This window comes from Panthera leo, chromosome B1 (genome assembly GCF_018350215.1).
Source record: "Panthera leo isolate Ple1 chromosome B1, P.leo_Ple1_pat1.1, whole genome shotgun sequence".
In the NCBI taxonomy this organism is placed as follows: Eukaryota; Metazoa; Chordata; class Mammalia; order Carnivora; family Felidae; genus Panthera; species Panthera leo.
In genome coordinates this window covers 96,319,459-96,338,049 of record NC_056682.1, presented here as the reverse complement: position 1 = coordinate 96,338,049, position 18,591 = coordinate 96,319,459, and the positions used below count along the sequence as shown (strand labels likewise).

The 18,591-nt window shown below is 33.8% G+C and overlaps 1 protein-coding gene and 1 long non-coding RNA gene across 10 annotated transcripts in view; one reads left to right on the top strand and one right to left on the bottom strand.

The window, feature by feature from the left end:
• The window catches only part of LOC122217869, a 34,917-nt gene extending 27,869 nt beyond the window's left edge, over positions 1-7,048 (bottom strand). Inside the window, exon 1 of the long non-coding RNA XR_006201721.1 lies at positions 6,994-7,048. This is a non-coding gene — a long non-coding RNA (uncharacterized LOC122217869). The remainder of the gene's footprint in view (positions 1-6,993) is intronic.
• LARP1B (La ribonucleoprotein 1B) overlaps positions 1-18,591 on the top strand; it is a 129,078-nt gene that overhangs the window by 86,477 nt on the left and 24,010 nt on the right. For 6 of the 9 annotated variants that reach the window (XM_042935524.1, XM_042935525.1, XM_042935517.1 and 3 more), the window contains 2 exons: positions 14,383-14,594; positions 15,050-15,156. In XM_042935524.1, the coding sequence (XP_042791458.1) occupies positions 14,383-14,594; positions 15,050-15,156 (319 nt within the window). Of the gene's footprint in view, positions 1-14,382; positions 14,595-15,049; positions 15,157-18,591 lie in introns of those variants that run through there. The other 3 variants (XM_042935520.1, XM_042935521.1, XM_042935529.1) reach the window with 2 other exon arrangements.

The following is an 18,591-nucleotide window of genomic DNA, read 5'->3' as shown; positions in this document are numbered from 1 at the left end:
TAAATAGCATATTCCATTATCATCTAAAATTAACATTAATTCCTTAATATCAAATATCTATATTTCCTCATTCATCACTTTAAACAGTATCCATGTAATTTTGAACATTCCAAAGGTTGATATGTCTCTTTTAATCTATAGGTTCATAGTAACTTTTTTTTTCCTTGCAGCTTATTGTTGAAGGAACTGGGTTGTTGTATAGAATTTCTTACATTCTGGATTTTGTTCATTGCATCTCCATGGTTTCATTCAACCTGTTTTCTGGTCCTGAATTTTCTATAATTGTTATTTTGATACAGAGGCTTGATCAGATTGAGGTTTAAAATTTTGCAGGAATATATCATAGGTAATTATTGAATACTTCTATCAGGAGGTGCATAATGTTCAGTTGTCTCTCTTTTTGTGGCCTTAATAGCCATTTATAATCATTGTTTTTATGTCACAGGGGGCTGAAAAATGGTGAGGATCCTGTTTGTATCATTGCTTCTTAAATTTGGTAGATAGGATATTTCCATAAAGAGAAATCCCCTTTCTCTTTATATCTCTATATATCTCTATATTTATCCTGAGATAGAGTTCTTACAGGAAAAAGATTAAATGCTCAATTTTTTCCCTTCTCTATTTTTCAAAATAATGAGCTGGTTCCCTAACATCTTTTCATTGGTCACCAATGAGCTTTGTTTTGTTTTGTTTTTCTTTTTTTAATTTTGTTTTTAAATTATTATTACGACTTCATAAATGCATTTAGATAGGTTTCACTCTATTATAATTATTCTTACTGATACTTTTACCACTTACCGGTTTATTGGCTTTTAGCTCCAAATCCACCTTTTGTTGCTTTCTTCTGTGATAGTGGAGTTGGACCACTAACTTTCTTTGCCAGCTGGCATGATGATAAGTTTTGTCAGTACCTGAGTTGTTACTGAGTTGGTTATTATTTCTAGAGCTTGGAATTTTTTTTTTTTTAAGAAAAATACATTATAAATCCATGTTGACATTTTCTGTTCAACTTTAGGATTAAAGGTTTTAATTTTAATTTGTTTTAAATTAAATTTGTTTTAATTAAAAGGTTTTGATTTGATTTTGTATTTGTACACTTTTTACTTACGTGAAAAAAAATTGTTCCTAACCACAGTAGCAGAATTATTTATGTATCTGTCTATCCTTTGATAAAACAGTTTTAGAATAATAATATTACTTTACACTTAAAAAATATATACTGAAAAAAATTTAAGTTCTTACAGTATTCCACTAATACTGTATGTATGTGGAATATTTTAAAATAATATTACTTTATACTTTATCCTTAAAAAACTTCATACTTAAAAAAATTTATGTTCTTACAGTATTTCATTAAGTATGTGGAATTTTGAACATGTTTCATGAAACATGAAAAAAGGTTAACATAAGTATAAAAATAGTAAAAGAAACTAAGTGAAATTCATATAGAGGAAAATGAAATAGTCAGTAAATATGAAAAGATGCTCTCAACAATAGCTAAATTATGGAAAGAGCCTAAATGTCCATCAACGGATGAATGGATCAAGAAATTGTGGTTTATATACACAATGGAATACTATGTGGCAATGAGAAAGAATGAAATATGGCCTTTTGTAGCAACTTGGATGGAACTGGAGAGTGTTATGCTAAGTGAAATAAGTCATACGGAGAAGGACAGATTCCATATGTTTTCACTCCTATGTGGATCCTGAGAAACTTAACAGAAAACCATGGGGGAGGAGAAGGAAAAAAAAAATGGTTAGAGAGGGAGGGAGCCAAAACATAAGAGACTCCTAAAAACTGAGAACAAGCTGAGGGTTTAGGGGGGGTGGGAGGGAGGGGTGGGTGGGTGATGGGTATTGAGGAGGGCACCTGTTGGGATGAGCACTGGGTGTTGTATGGAAACCAATTTGACAATAAATTTTATATTAAATAAATAATAATAAAATAAAATAAAATAAAGATGCTCTCCTCTTTCCTTTGTTGAAATTTGACAATTAAAACCACAATGATATACCATATTATATGCCAACAGTTTTACTTCAAGAGAAATTCTTGCAGATGTTTACCGAAAGAACATTTATAGTAACATTGTTCATAGTAGAAAAAATACAAATGAAAATACCCATTTCTGGTAGATTATAAGATGTGATATATTCATAGAGATGAAAAATATACAGCAGTGGAAAATGAAAGAACTAAGGCTACATGTGACAAAATGGTTAAAATAGAAGATACATAAAATAAACTAGTCACAAAGGAGTTCACTGAATCTAATATCATATAAAATATAAAATTCATGGGTACATGCATAGCACAAAGAATCTATGAATAGCAAGAGGAATTGTTAATACAAAAATTTAATATAGTGGTTTACTCCTGAGAGAAGGGGAGAATCCCATTTGGAAGGTCTGCACATAGGCTTGCCTACATCTGGAGTATGTGTTGATCTGGTTGGTGGGTGTGTGGGTATCAACTCTTGTTTCTTTAAAACTTTGCCTTCCTAGGTTATAAGTGAGTAAACACTTTAAATCTCAGATATTTACACAAAGGTTTTTTTTTTTGAATACAGTGTTCTTGGAAAGCTAGAATTTTTCCATACTTAATTTCTTGTTCTCAGTTTATAAATCATCTCTGTTTTAAAATTTATATATACATTCACTGATCTTTATGTGCCATAACTTCCAATTTTAAAGAATAGGAACAAAAAATAAAATTTAGCCAAAATTAAGAAGATAGAATCAATCCAGTATTGCTATGATTAAAAAAAAAAGTTGAATAGATTAACTTTCAGTTTGAAAAATAATTATAGGGCACCTGGGTGGCTCAGTCGGTTGAGCATCCGACTTCAGCTCAGGTCATGATCTCGCGGTTCGTGGGTTCGAGCCCTGCAACAGGCTCTGTGCTAACAGCTCAGAGCCTGGAGCCTGCTCTGGATTCTGTGTCTCCCTCGCTGTCTGCCCCTCCCCCACTCACACTCGGTTTCTCTCTCTCTCTCTCTCTCTCTCTCTCTCTCTCTCTCTCTCTCTCAGAAATAAATATTGGGGAAAAATTTTTTTAAAGAAAAATAATTATGGATGGATTTAAAGAAAATTCAGCTTTATCCTGAGTAGAGTATATGGAAAGCTTGAAAGGTTTAAAGGGTAGGAAATGCTGTAAAATAATGCTATTAATAAAAGACCTGCTATTGCCACTATAAAATAGAATTTAAGGTATAAGAAAGGTGTTTGTTTTTACTGTCTTCAATAATTATCTTCCTGTTTATCCCATATACCTGATCTAAACAGCCCTCTGCTCCTCATACACTAAATCAGCTTTTGATAGTGCCTCCAGATCTCTCCATGTTAAAGAGGAATCAAATCAATCCTCATCTTATCTAACATCAACATTGGATCAATTATGTTCTGTCTTGAAACACATTCTTCTCCCTAGGCACTATTTACTTAGCTTTCTTTCGACTTCATGGAGTCTTTTTGCTAGTTCTTCCCCATTTCCCCAAGCTTTGGGAGATTTAGGGCTCAGACTTCACATTTCTTTCTTATCCTCAATGACTCCTCAGTATTTAGTCCCACGGTTTTAAATAGCATCAATTATACTAATGAGTGTCAAATTTGTATGTATAGATAAGACCTCTATCCTATAGTCCATATAAATATCCAACTGTGTAGTCAAGAGTTTCACTTGGATATTTTATAAACATGTCAAATTTCATATGTCCAAAATCCTACCCAGGTCTGAATTTTCAACCCTTTTCCAAGGACTTTTCCCAGATTTCCACATCTTGGTAAAAATATTAACTCCATGTTGTAGTGGTACAGGTAAAAAAAAAAAATCTTGGTGTCATCCTTGATCTTTCTTATTAAACCTCTGTATCTTATTCATTGGCAGATTCTATCCATTACCCCTTAAAATATATGCAGAACCTAACCACTTTTCACCTTCTCTACTTCTGTCACCTGGTAAAAACTACCATCATTTTCCCATTGGTTAATTTTAATAGCTCCTATCCTGCCACCCTTCTTTCATTCTGACCACGTTACAAGGATCCAGAGTTATCTTTTTTATTTCCTTTTTAACAAATTAAGTATAATTTATATTCAGCAAGTTTCACACTTTGTATGTACAGTTTTGGGAATTTTGACAGGTGCACACAGTTAAGTAGATGCTACCTACTTGAAGCACAATTCCATTACACTCCACAGATTCTCCCATGCCTCTTTGTAGTCAACCCCATGCCTAGCTTTTTTGGCAGCCTATTTTCTAGTTTCTACCCCTAGATTTGAGCTTTTACCAGAATATATATAAATAAAATCATATAGAATATAGCCTTTTGAGTCTGGCATCTTTCATTTAGCATAATGCATTTGAAATTCATATTTTTGTGTGCTGTTCCTTTTTATTAGTAAGTAGTATTCTGTTTCATTGGATGTAAGCAGTTAGTTGAAGGACACGTAGGTTGTTTTTTAATTTTTGGTGATTATGAATAAAGCTGATATCCATATTTGCTTACAAATTTTTATGTGAATGTAAGTTTTCATTTCACCTGGGTAAATACTTAGGAGTGGGATTGCTGGGTCTTATGGTAAGTGTATGTTTAAGAAATGCCTGTTTTCCAAAGTGGCTCTGTCATTTTGTACTCCTACCAACAATCCATGATGGTTCCAGTTGCTCCACATCCTCATTAGCACCTGGTATTGTTAATTTGTTGTTGTTATTGTTGTTGTTGTTGTTTTAATTTGTCATTCCTATAGATATGTAGCAGTATCTCATTGTGACTAACAGTGTTGAGCATCTTTTCATGTACTAATTTGCCATCAGTATATATGTGAAGTATGTACTCAAATTTTTTGATGTTTCTTGAGTTGCTTTTTTATTTTTTAATTTATGTTTTTAATTTTTTATTGGACTATACATTCAGTTGTTTTCTTATAGAGCTTTGGGAGTTCTCTAGTCTGGATCCAAGTCCCTTTTTACAAGTACATATGTAATTTGCACACATCTCCCAATTTGGGGCTTATCTTTTCATTTTTTTAGGAGTGCCTTTTGAAAAGCAGTTGTTCTTATTTTTAATGATGCGCAGTTTTTCATTTTTTTAATTATATGAATGTGCTTTTGGTGTCTGTGTAAGAATTCTTTGTCTAAATTTGTCTAAAGTCACAAGATTTTTATGTTTGAAGCTTTATATTTTTAGTTTTTATATAATTCAGATGTCTATTCAATTTTGACTTTTGATTTTTTTTTCTTTTTGGCGTATGATGTAAGTATGGATATGGATACCAAACAATTTCAGCACCATTTGTTGGAAAATCTATTCTTTCTCTATTGAATTGCCTTTTCATTTTTGTCAAAAGCTAATTAACTATATGTATATAGATCTAATTTGGGAGTCTGTCTTCTGTTCATCTTATCTCTACGTTTATATCTTTGCCACCAGCACAACTTGATAACTGTACTCTTAAAATCAGTATATGTCTTATAACTTTTTAAGAAATTGTTTTGGGTAGTCTAGTTTCTTTGCTTTTTCATATAAATTATGGAGATAGCTTATTGGTTTCTGTAAAAAATTGCTGCTGGTATTTTGATTGGAACCGCATTGAATCTACAGATTAGTCTGAGAAGAGCTAATGTTTTAATAATATTGAATCTTCTAATCCATGAATATGGTATGCTTCTCCACTTAAGTATTTTTTGTTCTTCACTGTTTTGTGGTTTTGGGTGTATTTTGTGCATATTTTGTTAGCCATATCCTTAAGTATTTTATGGTTTGGTCCTATTGTAAATGGTGCTTTACAATCTTAACGTTCCAATTGTTTATTGCTATTATATAGAAATATGATTGATTTTTGTGTATTATCCTTTGTGATGTTAATTTTATGTCTCAGTTGGATCAGAGGATGCCCAAATATTTGGTTAAATATTTCTGGGTTTATCAGTGAGGTGCTATTTCTGGATGAGATTAGTATTTGAATTGGCTTAGTAAAGTAAATTGCCTTCTCCAATGTGAGTAAGCATTATCCAATCCATTGAGGGCCTGAATAGAAGAAAAAGAGGGGGGAAAGAGGAATTCACCCCCCCCCACCTTTTTTTTTAAGTTTAAATTTTACTTCTGGTATGTTAACATACAGTGTTCTATTAGTTTCAATTGTACAATATAGTGGTTCAACAATTCTATGCATTCCTCAGTTCTCATCATGATAAGTGTACTGTTTAATCCCCATCACCTGTTCCACCCATAACACCAAGACACATTTTGAAGGAAAGCATTATGGCTTTCTAATTTATCTATCTAAAATCTAGAACTATAGATGGTTTCCTTACTGGATTGGATCAGTTGATATATGATCTAGACATTTTTCTAAACTCTTTGACTGTAATTCTGTTGTTTGCTGATTCCAGTGCTTTAGAAAACATTTTTCAATTAACATTACTGCCCTACCCACCATGTTTTTCGGTTGACATAAATTATTTCTTTTAAACTTCAAGATACACTGACTAGCATTTTTTTTTTTTTTAATTTACATCCAGGTTAGTGAGCAGCAATAATGATTTCAGGAGTAGATTCCAGTGATTCATCCCCTATAACACCCAGTGTTCATTCCAACAAGTGTCCTCCTTAATGCCCCTTGCCCATTTAGCCCATCCCCCCACTCAAAACCCCTCCAACAACCCTCAGTTCTCTGTATTTAAGAGTCTCTTATGTTTTGTCCCCCTCTCTGTTTTTATATTAGTTTTGCTTCCCTTCCCTTATGTTCATCTGTTTTTTATTTTAAATTCCACATATGAGTGAAGTCATATGATATTTGTCTTTCTCTAATTTCACTTAGCATAATACCCTCTAGTTCCACCCACATTGTTTTCAATGGGTTTCTTTGTGCTATAGTCATATTATTATCTTCACTCATTGAAAACCGCATCAAAGTTATATATTTTTTACTTTTAACTATCAAGTATGTTTTAAAGAATTTGAAAGAATATGTATATCAAGATTCTTACCGTTCTCTTTGCTCTTCTTCTGTGATGTTCCAGGTTTCCTTCTTAGGTCATTTCCTTCTGTCAGAAATACTTTCTTGGGCGCCTGGGTGGCTCAGTCAGTTAAGTATCTGACATTGTCTCAGGTCATGACCTCACAATTCGTGAGTTCAAATCCCACATCCTGTGAGCACAAGTCCCACCTCGGGTGAGCTCAAGCCCCACTTTGAGTGAACATGAGCCCCACTTCGGGTGAGCCCTGCTTCTCTCTCTCTCTCTCCCTCCCCCCTCCTCTCTTTTCTCTCTCTGCCCCTTGTGGGATTCTCTCTCCCTTTCTGCTCCTTACTCACCTGTGCCCTCTCTCCTTAGTCCTCCCTGAAGTCCTCCTCCCTGAAGAGGACTTCAGCCTACTCCTTTGTGTTTTCGGTCTTCTTTGATAAACTTTTAGCAGAAATTGTATGACAGACAGTCACAGTTGGGGTTCCCTGAAGAGCAGATAGCCTGGTCTTTTGTTTAGCATAAAATTAACCCATTTGTGTATTATTTCATGAGTTCACATGACTTTGTATAGTTATGCAGTAGCACCACAATTCAGTTTTAGAACAGTTCCATCACACTAGAAAGTTCCCTCATGATCATTTGCAGTCAGTTTCAACACTCAACTTCAGTCTGAGGTAACCAGTGATCTGCTTTTTATCTGTATGTTTTTGTACTTCCTAGAAATTTCATATAAATTGAACTATATGACATATAGTCATGTGTCTGGCTTTTTCAACTAATACAATATATTTGAGGTTAACCCATGTTGTTGCTTATATTGGTACTTTGTTTCTTTTTATTAAGTCATATTTTATAGTATGGACTTACTACATTTTGCTTATCCATTCGACAGTTGATGTTTTTATTTTTTCCAGATATTGCTGTGATGAAAAATGCTACTTTGAACATTCTTGTACAAGGATGTCCCATTATTTTGATTAAGAAGTTAAATATCCAGATGATATTCATATAGCATCCTAGGCTTGTAGTTGATAAAAAGCCAACTTTAATATATTCTTACTCCACAATTAGTTATATTTCTAGTAATAAAATTTTTATATCCACTATAAATATTTTATGTACTTGTAGTTATCTTAACCATATTTTGATAATTTTATCTCAAAATATTATAAATTGGTATCTGCTATAAAAATTTTATAAAATGGTTCTTTTGAGATAACAAAATATTCGTCTTTGTCTTCACAAAATTGATATATCTGCTCTTATTGGTGGGTAAAATTTACATGTAATTAAATTTGGAATAAAATAAACATAAAACTGAAATGAAACTTAATTTTTAATATGGAAATGTTCAGATAAAAAATAGAGCTGTTTAATGAATCCCTGTGTAATTATCCTGCCTAATTTCAACAATTGTTAATAGTTTGACATTCCTTTTTCTTTTTTTTTTTTTTTTTTTTTTTTTTTAATTTTTTTTTTCAACGTTTTTTATTTATTTTTGGGACAGAGAGAGACAGAGCATGAACGGGGGAGGGGCAGAGAGAAAGGGAGACATAGAATCGGAAACAGGCTCCAGGCTCCGAGCCATCAGCCCAGAGCCTGACGCGGGGCTCGAACTCACTGACCGAGAGATCGTGACCTGGCTGGAGTCGGACGCTTAACCGACTGCGCCACCCAGGCGCCCCTGACATTCCTTTTTCATCTGTATGTTCCCCAGCTGTTTCTGGCATTTCATGTTGAATCTCATTTCATTCAAATTAATATCTTCTGTAAATACGCTATTCTACATCACAAACATATATGTATGTATATATATAAATTTTCACGATACCATTATTTCACATAAATTGGCAGTAATTCTTTAATATCATCTGCTACACAGTTTATGTTTGGTTTTCCCTGATATCTGATATATATCTTTTTCAAACTGGTTGTTTGAATCAGGACCAAAAAAAGTACATAATTGCATTTGAGCGATAGGACAATTAAGTTACTCTTAATCTTTTTTTTTTTTTTTTAAGTTTATTTATTATTGACAGAGACAGAGCATGAGCAGGGGAGGGGCAGAGAGAGGGGGAGACACAGAATCCAAAGCAGGCTCCAGGCTCTGAGCTGTCAGCACAGAGCCTGTTGCAGGGCTCGAACTTGCAGACTGCGAGATCATGACCTGAGCCAAAGTCGGAGGCTTAACCGACTGAGCCACCCAGGCGCCCCAAGTTTCTCCTAATCTATAAGCATTCCTCTTCTCTTGTTTTTCCATACCAATGACTTGTTGAAGAAACTGGTTAATTTGTCATAAGATTTCTTATAATCCAGATTTACCTGATTATGTCTTGGTATCAGTCAGTACATTCCTTATTGTTTCTATTCCTTATGAACTAGTATTTAGATGTAGAAGATTTAGTATATTCGCATTTTTATTTCTGTGGTGACAAGACTGTTTCTTAGAGGAGCTATTTACTTCCAATTACATCATATTGTCTTTTAGGCTGTCTTTTACTGCTGCTGTGATTGATTATTGGGTTTAGATGTTATTGGCCTTGTCCATTCATCATAAAGTTTCTCTTGAACATTTTTTTCTAAAGACTTTTTTTTAGAACACTTTTAGGGTCACAGTAAAATTAAGAGTAAGATACAGAGATTTCTCATTTACTCCCTGTCCCCAGCTTACATAACCATCACCAGTCTGGGGAAGGATGCTGCTTCCTCACAGCTGCATACCACATCAGAGTGGTACCTTTGTTACAATTGTACCTACAGTTGAACCTACACCAACACATCATAATTACCCGTTACATTAGGTTTCACTCTTGGTGTTGTACGTTCTGTGGGTTTTAACACACGTATAATGACATGTATCCATCACTATAGTATCCTACAGAGTAAAAATCCTCTGTGTTTTACTTATTCACGCTTCCCCCACCATATCTCCAACCTCTGGTAACCATTGATCTTTCAACTGTCTCCATAGTTTTCCTGTTTCAAATTTTGAATAGTTGGAATCCTATAGTATATAGGCTTTTCACATTGGCTTCTCTCACTTAATAATATGCATTTAAATTTCCTCCATGTCTTTTCTTGACTTGATAGCTCATATGTTTTTAGCACTGCATAATATTCCATTATTTGGATATACCATAGTTTATCCCTTCATCTACTGAAGGACATCTTCATTAGTTTCAAGTTTTGGCAATTATGAGTAAAGCTACAATAAACATCCATGTGCAAGTTTTTGTGTGGACATAAATTTTCAGTTCCTTTGAGTATATACCAAGGAGAGTGATTGCTAGATCATATGGGAAGAATATGTTTACTTTTGTATGAAGCTACCAAACTGTCTTCCTGAGTGTCTGTATCATTTTGTATTCCCACCACCAATGAATAAGAGATCCTGTTGCTCCATATCCTTGCTAGCATTTGGTGTTGTCAGTGTTCTGGACTTTGGCCATTCTCATGGGTTGTCATGGTATTTGATTTCCATTTACATTTCCCTGATGACATGATGTGTAATATCTTTACCTGTGCTTATTTGCCATATATATCTTCATTAATGTATCTGTTCATATTTTTTAATTTGTTTGTTTGTTTTCTTATTTTTGAGTTTTAAGAGTTCTTTATATACTTTGGATAATGGTCCTTTATCAGATGTGTCTTTTGCAAATATTTTCTTCTGATCTGTGACTTGTCTTCTCATTATCTTGACAGTGTCATTTGGAGGGCAGATGTTTTTTTCACTTCAGTGATGTCTAGCTTATCAGTTCTTCCTTTCAGGGATCATGTCTTTGGTGCTGAATCTCCCTTCAACATTTTACAAAATGGTTTTAAGAGTCATTGATGAATATTCCCTACATCCTCTATTTCATTAGAGTTACAAATAGTCATCTAGTTCTCTCATTCCTGTGTTCCATACCTAGAATTCTATAAAGAAGAATATTCTTTTATCAACTCTTTGAATACTTTGAAATTCAATTTTTCCAGGAAAGAAAGGATAAATGCTTGTTTCTTTCTTTGCATTTAGTTAGTTTTTAGAATAATGAGTTTGGTGCCCTAGCAACCTGCAAATGTGATTAAATGTTAAGGCACCATTTTGAACTTGTAGAACTTATTTATTTGAAATGTTTAGTCAGTTTCAATCATTGTTTTTAGTGGTCAAAGTACTTCATTTTTGACTGGTGGGGCCACTGAAATTTGCTGCTGTGTCCTTATGACCTATTCTGGTTTTTTTCTTTTTTAATTTCATTGCTTTCTGACTCAAGATTTCCCAGGCTCATATTATACTTTATGCTACAGACTCTATTCCTTGTAGAGGACCAGATCAGTGGGAAATGGAAATGGAATTTGGAGACCATAATCTGGATGCTAGGAAGCTTACTGTTAATGTTCCTAGATCTTTTTAAAATATTTCTTTTACAGAGGTGCTGGATTTAACATATTTTTCAGTGTATAATCATAGTTTTATCCTTGAGATTGCATTATCTTTTTGGTCTAAGGAAAATCTGTATTAACACAATTCAGTTAAATTTATTGGTCATTTGCTGGGTATATATTTTTTTCCTAGCACTGTTTTAGGCACTGGTATACAAATATTAGATTATGGACCTGCTTTTAGGAACGCACTGGGACTTGTTCTTAGCATCTGATCAGATAATATATAAGAAAATAAATTTTAATTTAATAAATCGAACAATAAATGGATGAAATGTAAAGGTGGCACCAAAAAAAAAAAAAGAGAATTATTTTTATTGGCAGAAATTCAAGAAGTGCTATAGATTCCTAGGGAAAGTAACATCTGTGCTGGGTATTAAAGGAAGGATATGCATTCAATTTGGTGTAAAAAGATAAGGGAAAGGGACTTTCACACAGAGGAAAAAGCATATGAAAAGGTGAGAAGCAAGAAAATAGAAACAAGTAGGTTCCTATCTGGGGCACTAAAATTGAAGTGGAGAAAGACAATAGATAAGTCAAAATCAGTCAAGTCTCATATGCCATGATAAAGAGACTAGACTTCTCCCAGAGGCAAAAGGGAAACACTGAGGATTTTAAGTAGAGACATGAAATGACCTAATTTGCCCCCCCCCCCGCCGAATATCATTATTATATCATTGTATCATTCTGATAACAGATTGGGAGAAGAAATGGGGAAATTAGGTAATAGAGTGGTTAAGTTCACTTTTGAGTTTACAACCTTGTTTCTAGAATAGTGCTTGGCATATAGCAGGTACTTGGTAATATTTGTTGAATGATAAACCAAAATCCATTGTATGAATCAAAAGAAGTTGGTAAGTCTGAAGAAAAACCATACAGAAACAGTCTACATTCTACTTGCTTACTATTAGTATCTTACCATAATATTTCCACAAACTAATAAGTAAAACAACCCAATAGAAATATAGTCTGAGGATATGGTGGTAAACTCATGATAGGGGAAATGTGAATGATGACTATATATATGAAAATATGCTCAACCTCACCAGTAATAAACATAGAGGAAGAGGGGAAAAATAGGGAAGCAAACCATAAGAAACTCTTAACTATAGAGAACAAACTAAGGGTTGATGGAAGGAGGTGGGTGGGGGATGGGCTAAATGCATGATGGAATATTAAGGAGTACAACTTGTGATGAGCACTGGATGTTATATGGAAGTGAATCACTAAATTCTACATCTGTAACCAATATTACCATATATGTTAACTAACTAGATTTTAAATAAAAACTTGAAATTAAACACACACACACACACACACACACACACACAACCCCCCCCACACACACAAAACCCCAAATACAAATACCATTCAAATATCATGAGATGGAAAAATATTTAAACGTCTAAACGAAACCAGTCTTGACGAGTATATTAAATTGCTGAGACTTTTTCATGCTACTGGTGGGAATATAAATTGGTGAAACCATTATAGAAAGCACTTTGGCAATCAGTACTTAGTAAATCAGAAGATGCATGTGCCAGGATGCCTGGGTGGCTTAGTCAGTTAAGCCTCCTAGTCTTTTTTTTTTTTCTTAATATGAAATTTATTGTCAAATTGGTTTCCGTACAACACCCAGTGCTCATCCCAACAGGTGCCCATCACCCACTTTCCCCTCCCTCCACCCCCTCAATGCCCATCACCCACTTTCCCCTCCCTCCACCCCCAGTCACCCCTCAGTTTATTCTCAGTTTTTAAGTCTCTTATGGTTTGGCTCCCTCCCTTTTTTTTCCTTCCCCTCCCCCATGGTCTTCTGTTAAGTTTCTCAGGATCCACATAAGAGTGAAAACATATGGTATCTGTCTTTCTCTGTATGACTTATTTCACTTAGGATAACACTCTCCAGTTCCATCCACATTGCTACAAAAGGCCATATTTCATTCTTTCTCATTGCGAAGTAGTATTCCATTGAGTATATAAACCACAATTTCTTTATCAATTCATCAGTTGATGGACATTTAGGCTCTTTCCATAATTTGGCTATTGTTGAGAGTGCTGCTGTAAACATTGGGGTACAAGTGCCCCTAAGCCTCCTACTCTTGATTTTGGCTCAGGTCATGATCTCACAGTTCATGAGACTGAGCCCCACCTCGGGCTCCATGCTGATGGCATGGAGCTTGCTTGGGATTCTGTCTGTCCCTCTCTCTTTCTCTGTCCTTCCCTCCCTTTCTCTCTCTCTCTCTCTCTCTCTCCCTGTCTCTCTCTCTCTTTCTCTTCCTCCCTCCCTCCTTCCATCTCTCTCTCTCTCTCTCAAAATAAAGATGCATGTGCCGTTTTAGTAAACATTTCTTTTTTACGTATAAACCCTAGAGACATGCTCACACCTATACAGAGAGAAATATTTAACAATGTTCTCTGTAGCATCGTTGATTATACCAAAAATCTGGAAATAACATAAATGTGCATCTTCAGGAGAATGTATAAATTTTGATATATTTGTATAACAGCATAATATTCTGCAGTGAAAATGAATGAACCAAAGCTATATGAGTAGAACTTGAATAATCAAGTATCAAACAAGATATGACTGCAAAAACTTGCAAAATGGTACATATAGTATGATGTCACTTATGTAAAGCTAATTATGCAAATAATGGTATTACATATATGTATATAATTATAGATAAAAGTACCAAATTCGAGAGTCTGGTTGTCTCTGATGAGGAAAAGCAAAATGGGATTGGGGAAGGTTATACAGTGGGCTTCTGCTTACTTTTCTTTTTAAAAAAGTCAAACAGATATAGCAAAATTAAAACTTGGTAAGGCTAGGTGATGTACAGACAAGTGTTTATTTTTTATTCTTATATATTTGAAATGTTTCTGAGGAAAAAATCTTTTGAGAGTAGAAAATTTCAGAATTACCCTTGCTCTCAAGTAAAATATTTTCTTATCATCTAAGTAACTTTTAACAAGATTTTTATTTTGCAGATTTGAGTGATGAATTAGCTCAGAAGCTGTTTGATGTTTCAGAAATATCTTCAGCAACAATGGCCCTTTCATTACCCACAGCAGTTCCAGAATCTCCTAGAGTTTATCCTGCAAGGTCACCTAAAACACCTCGAACACCCAGGTTACAAGATCCAAACAAAACACCAAGATTTTATCCTGTTGTTAAAGAACCAAAAGCTATTGATGTAAAGGTACACAAAACAACCAGGAATATAAAGCCTGCATTTTGTATCCTTTAACATTACAGAATGAGATGTTTTAGTTTCTATCACATTTTTAAAAATATATAATTTAGGTTGTAAAAATTCATTTAAAAATGATATTTCACCATAGTGATTGATGTTTTCTCAGGTTAAGGAATAACTTCTTTCCATTTTGGTGGTGTAATTAAAGTTGATCAGAAGGTATAATGAAGAATCATACTAAGTTGTATTTCCTTTAATCCTTGTGTTGAAACCAGGCAAAAGACCTTTTAAGTTTTGCAACTTGTATGTGAGATGTTTGAGTTTTGTGACTTCATGTGATTTCATAATGTGTCATCCACAGTATGAAAATGTTTGAGCTAGTTTATAGTCAGAGGGTTTTAATTTACTTGTGAAGTTCACACTACTCAAATCATTGCAATGTTTGACTTCTTTTTCTTTAGAGTCCAAGAAAGAGAAAAACAAGGCATAGTACAAATCCCCCTCTAGAGTGTCATGTTGGTTGGGTAATGGATTCCAGAGATCATGGACCAAGAACATCCTCTGTCAGGTACTATATTTGTCAAACATTGCTTTGTTTTTTATTTTAAGTTTATGAAAACAGTTACTAATTAGACCTTTGGAATATATAAAAGTTAATATGTTAGCAAATTAGAGAACATTGAAAATAGTTTTTAAAAAGAAGCCAAAGGAGGGGGAATTAAGTGGGATAATTTTCCAGTAAGTACGGTAAGGAAAAATTGAGTAAGACAGTTACTTTTTTTCCATTTAAACTGGTTTCCATAAATGTATACTCCTAGATAAACATATATTTAGGTTTATGAAAGATTCCAGATTCTCAGTGGCATAGTAGGTTCTTAGTGAATTAATATGCTGACCTATCTACTCAAACTATATTAAGAATATGGAAATAAAACACACTATTATTTTGAAATTTTTCCTTTTTGAAGGAAATAGATTAGCTGATTGTTAGTAGTAAGTGGTTTTTCTTTTAGCTTTAATTTTTTAAAAAGACTATTATTTACTTCAAAAGAGATAACAGAGTAAACCTTTTATAGTGCCAGTTGTGCAACATAATAAGGCATGTTTTGTCCTGTGGAGTGGATGCAGAGGTGATTTACTGCTAAGTGCTTTGTGTTTCTTGTACACCCATTTTGTGTTTAAATAGATGTTTTCAGAATAATTATCTGACTGAATTGCTAAATGAAAACTTAGCTTTAGGAAAACTTGTTTTGACTGGTTACTAGAAAGAAAGGATTAAATAGTTTCATTCAAAGAAAATCTGAAAATACTCCCCTTTCTCATAATCTGAAAATATCCACCTTTGTCTTTCCAGTGATATTTAGTTGGTACTTCTACATTTTGTTTTCATTAGATATATTGTCCTTAAAAGATAAAATGTATATGTGTTTTTTGCACTCCTATCATGTACTTAGGGTTATTTTTGTGTTTTCAGCGATTTTGAGGTTTTTTTTTTTCCAGGGTATTTTTTTTATTGGAGCAGTATATTTAGAGATCAACAGATAATGGTAAAAGATGTTTAATCAATAACATTTAGTTTAGTTAGAACATTTAATGGAAGATTTAGTTAGGAATGTGTTTCTTACAGTCCATTTTTATTACATTATATCTTTTGTTATTAATAATTCATCTATATATTGATTTATTCATTCCCAGGCACCACTCGACCTTCTCCCACAAATAAAATGTATCAGGAAAGCAGGGACTTAACAATGTGTTGGGCATTTTTCTAGGCACTGAGTATACAGCAGGGAACAAGATAAATACAGTCCCTACCTTTCTGGAGCTTAATTCAGGGATTGACAGACAAATATTTACAATAATGAGTGTGAATTTTTTTCAACTGACCTATTTTTTAGAGTAGTTTTAGGTTCACAGCAAAAATTGAGTAGAAGATACTGAGAGTTCCCTTATACTTCCTGCACTCCCCGCCTCCTACACTGTAGCCTCACCTGCTATGAGCATTCATATCTTTAGATCATCTACATTAATGTAATTATGGATGTGGTTAGATTTAAATCTACCATCTTATATTCTATTTGTCTCATCTGTTCTTTTTCCTTCTATCTTTTGGATCAGTTGAGTTTTAACAATAATTCTATTTTATCTCTACCATTAGCTTTTTACTTATATCTCTTTTTTTTTACTGGTCATCTGTAGTTCATAATATACATTTTAACCTAGTCTACTTTCAAATAATATTATACCACTACATGTATAGCATAAGAATCTCAGTACCATAAAGTTCCATTTCCTCTCATCCTTTGTTATGCCTTGTTATTGCTTTTCTTTAGGCAGTATCTTTTAAACAAGTAACATGAGTAATTTTTGAAATATTTGCTCTCATTTTTACCCTTTGTAATTCTCTTCATTTCTTAAACATTTCTTGTTGTACAGGTCTATGAGCAATGAATTCTGTCAATTTTTGATTATTAGGAAAAGTTTTTTTTTTTTTCTATTTTGAAAGATACTCTTATTGAGTATAAAATTCTTTGATGGATCTAGGTATGGATATGGATATATATATATAAATGTGTGTGACATACAAAGTATTTATCCTCCTTGTGGTTCTCTGAAATAGTGGATTTATTGTTTGTTGTCTTTTGTTTGGTTAGGAAAATTTTCATCTCTTACCTCTTCAAATATTTTTTGCCTTGTGTTCTTGTTGTTTGTTCCCCTTCTGGGATTCCAATTACATGTACATTAGACCATTTACTAGTGTCTCACAGCTCTTAGTTGATCTGATCTGTTATTCTACTCTTTTTCTCTTTATAATTCATGTTGGATAATTTTGATTGACCTGTGTTCAAGTTTACTAATCCTTTCTTCATCTGTGTCCAGTCTCTGGATAAACTCATCATGGGAATTCTGTTTCTGATATTGTGCTTCGTATATTTTACATTACCATTTGATATCTTAATAATAGTTTTCTTGCTGAAATTCTATCACGCATGTTTTCCTTTTCCATGAAATCCTTCAACATATTAATCTAATCATAGTTATTATTTTTTTAAGTGTTTATTTTTGAGTGAGAGAGAGAGCGCGCGCATGAGTGGGGGGAGGGGCAGAGAGAGAGGAAGACAAAGGATCTGAAGTGGGCTCTGCACTGACAGCAGATAACCCAAAGTGGGGCTCAAACTCACCAACCATGAAGTCATGACCTGTGTCAAAGTTGATGCTTAACTGACTGAGCTACCCAGGTGTCCCTGATCATAGTTATTTTAAAGTTCATTGTGTGATCATGCCAACAGTCATCTGTAAGTCTCATTCTGTTTGATTTTCTTGTTGTGTCTGTCTCATAAATTTTGATTGAATTCTAGGTTATTGTTGCTTCATTATTGGTGTGTAGAAATGCAACAGATTTCTACACATTGATTTTACATCCTGTGACTTTGCTGAATTCGTGTATTAGTTCCAGCAATTTTTTGGAATCTTTCAGGTTTTCTACATAGAGTGTCATATCATCTGCAAATAATGAAAGTTTGACTTCTTCTTTGCCATTTGGAGGCTTTATTTCTTTTTCTTGTCTGATTGCTGAGGCTAAGACTTCCAGTACTATGTTAAATAACAATGGTGAGAGTGGACATCCCTGTCTTGTTTCTGACTATGGAGGAAAAGCTTTCAGTTTTTTCCCATTGAGGAGGATATTGGCTGTGGGTCTTTCATAATGGCCTTTATGATGTTGGGGTATGTTCCCTCTATCCCTACTTCGTTGAGGGTTTTTATCAAGAATAGATGCTATACTTTGTCAAATGCTTTTTCTGCATTTATTGAGAGGATCATATGGTTCTTATCCTTTCTTTTATTAATGTGGTGTATCATGTTGATTGATTTGTGAATATTGAACTGCACTTGCAGCCCAGGAATAAATCCCACTGATCATGGTGAATAATTCTTTTAATGTACTGTTGAATTTGATTTGCTACTATCTTGTTGAGAATTTTTTCATGCATGTTCATCAGGG